The 2,500-nt window shown below is 34.6% G+C and overlaps 1 protein-coding gene and 1 long non-coding RNA gene across 22 annotated transcripts in view; one reads left to right on the plus strand and one right to left on the minus strand.

Annotated features, from left to right (window-relative positions):
• Positions 1 to 425, minus strand: part of LOC147471360 (uncharacterized) — a 437-nt gene extending 12 nt beyond the window's left edge. Inside the window, exons 1-2 of the long non-coding RNA XR_015191277.1 lie at positions 285 to 425; positions 1 to 134 (exon numbers count right to left, since the gene is read on the minus strand). The exon at positions 1 to 134 is cut by the window's left edge and continues 12 nt beyond it. This is a non-coding gene — a long non-coding RNA (uncharacterized LOC147471360). The remainder of the gene's footprint in view (positions 135 to 284) is intronic.
• Positions 426 to 991: 566 nt separating this feature from the next.
• Positions 992 to 2,500, plus strand: part of chico (insulin receptor substrate 1 chico) — a 131,768-nt gene continuing 130,259 nt past the window's right edge. For all 21 annotated transcript variants that reach the window (XM_043008227.2, XM_043008240.2, XM_043008233.2 and 18 more), the window contains exon 1: positions 992 to 1,150. In XM_043008227.2, coding sequence (XP_042864161.1) covers positions 992 to 1,150 — 159 coding nt within the window. The remainder of the gene's footprint in view (positions 1,151 to 2,500) is intronic.

The following is a 2,500-nucleotide window of genomic DNA, read 5'->3' on the forward strand; positions in this document are numbered from 1 at the left end:
AACACAATGCATCCCTAATAGTTGAAAAACAGTGTGAAGATGACAGGACATCAAACTATAGCAGCTAACGACTCTAGAGAACCTGACGTGCAGCTGGAACGAGCAGCTAGTGTTGACGAGCACGTCCTGATGCTCTCCCAAAATCCACCCACCATTCCCCACCTCCTTTATTCCTTACTAATCACCCATAAAAAAAAAAAAAAAAAAAAAAAAAACCCCCCCCCCAAAACCAACAAAAAACAAACACCCCCCCCCCCCCCCCCCCCCCCCCCCCCCCCCCCCACAAGTGAAGAGAACCTTTTGCATCCCTAATGGAACTAAGCCAGGGTGGAGGTAGTTGATAACCCAATGTGGAATAAAGTGCTACACATAAGTTACCAAGTCATCTAAGAGATAATATTTTATGACCGATGCAGCTAGAGCCGTCTGATTGGCAGCTAGAATGTAGCTCATCGCAACAGTGGCATACTTGTTGTTGTTATTGTTATCTGTGGAAAAAATGTCTAGTTTAATATTTTGGTAAGATAAAATAGTATTGAGAAGAAAAAAAAATAAAAAAAAAGAACAGGTGAAGGAAGTACTGGTGATTAGAATCCGCCAACTCTTAACGTAATTACGTCAAGGTTCTTCAGGTAGAAAAGTCTGTACGAGATTTTGTACCTGAGGAGTGTTACCATATCATTAATTTCTAAGTCATTATCTTAAGTTGCTTCTGGGTGAATCGAGGCGCCCAGTGTGTTGAAAGTTACCTGTGAAAGAAATCTGGCAAATATAAACCAAGTTCTGGCTGACAAAAGCCATGCATTATTAGCCATTTGTCTTTGGTGTTCTCCATATTTGGATGATAAAGAGTGCATAAAATAATATGGAAGTGGCCTCAAACTAATAGAAAAATAGATAAATTAATGTTTAATGATCCAATTGATGTGAAAATTTTTATTGAAAATCTCTGTGCCTCTTAAGTTTAAATTTTGAAATTAATTTTGATTGTATGAAAGCCACAAAGGCAGTTTCAACGTTGTCCCCAAAGTGTTGTGTTGTGTCGTGGTGGAAGTTACTTACCAAGATGTCGCAGAATAAAGTCCGAAGTTCTGGCTCTCTTGCCAACAGCGATGACATTGTAAAAGCTGGATATTTGAAGAAGCTAAAGGTAAGTCATTAACACCATATGTTTCTCTAAAGTTTTATGTAGTCTATGAATTAAACCTAGAATGTAGTTATTCATTGAAAATTACTAATTTGGAAGAGGACCACATAAATTTTGGGAAGTTTTTAAAAATTGTGGCAAGGTGTATGGTTGATTAATTTTTCTGAAGTGAAGAGAACACAGAACACCATTTAAAGTATTTTATAGTAATTCTTAATGCTTTACTACTAAGTACATTATATAATAATTAGATGTGAAGATGTTTTGAACCCCCTGCATGTAGTGTTGTTGCTGAAATTTGTGTAACATCCTTGCATTGCTAATAGTGCAGTGTTTTAACCATTAATTTTTAGTGCTTGATGTTTTTTTCTTACAATATGCAGAGAGCAGTTCACAGAAACATTGGTATTCCTATGTTTAGGTCGACCTGTACATGTGTGTAGGGTTTACCTCAGGATTGTGGAAAAGTTGATGGAAAGTGATCACAAACGGCTCCTGGTCCTTGTTTATATCATTGGGTGTTCCTTGCCCTGTTTTTTTCGGTGCACTTGAAATGCTAGGTTTTGATTTGGTTTCAGTACTTTGATTATGGGAGGTTTGTATCTTTGTGAAGTGATTCGTGTGTTGGATTGTAATGAGAGTCTTATGTTATGAATCATTTGTGTTCATTGGATATTTGTGGCTCATTCAGAAGGGTTTATCTGTTTGGTTTCATTTTTTTTTTTTTATGGTATTTTAAATGTTGCTGGTGAATTCATGTTTTGAAATTTAAGGGTTAGTCTGGATATTCATATGGTATTGTGAAAGCAGGGATATGAAAGTGTATTGGTATTAATTGTATTACATAGGAATTAAAGAAAGTTGATACATATGTAAGTAAAGCCTTCATATGAAAACTTTTTTTTTTTCAAAGTTTGAGAGGAATGTGAATATACAAATGCATTTTATTTTGTCTCTAAACTGGAAGAATTTGACGGTTTTCTTTCTTAAGATTTTCTTTGCTAATGTCGGTATAGGAAGGGGAACATTGTCTATTTAAAGAATTAATTTTTTGTTATATTCTTTTGAAGTAAATAATCATATTGTTTTTGTGAGTTCAATCGTTCTGAAGAAATGGCAGTTTGCCGTTCAATATACATTTGTACAGCTATCTATGAATTTACTCGTTTTATACGTACAAAAACAAAAATGTATACTTTTATGGTGTACATATATGCAGAAACAAACAAAGTAATCTGACAAAATAACAATTTTAACTTGTGTATACAGTAAGTATACTTTTGCAGTATTGGTATTATAGAATAGTTTTGGTGAAATGTATGCAGAGTTGTTCAAAAGTACAGTGATTTTCTT

Source organism: Penaeus japonicus, unplaced genomic scaffold (assembly GCF_977035675.1).
Source record: "Penaeus japonicus unplaced genomic scaffold, GWHDUDI00000001_assembly GWHDUDI00000009, whole genome shotgun sequence".
NCBI lineage: Eukaryota > Metazoa > Arthropoda > Malacostraca > Decapoda > Penaeidae > Penaeus > Penaeus japonicus.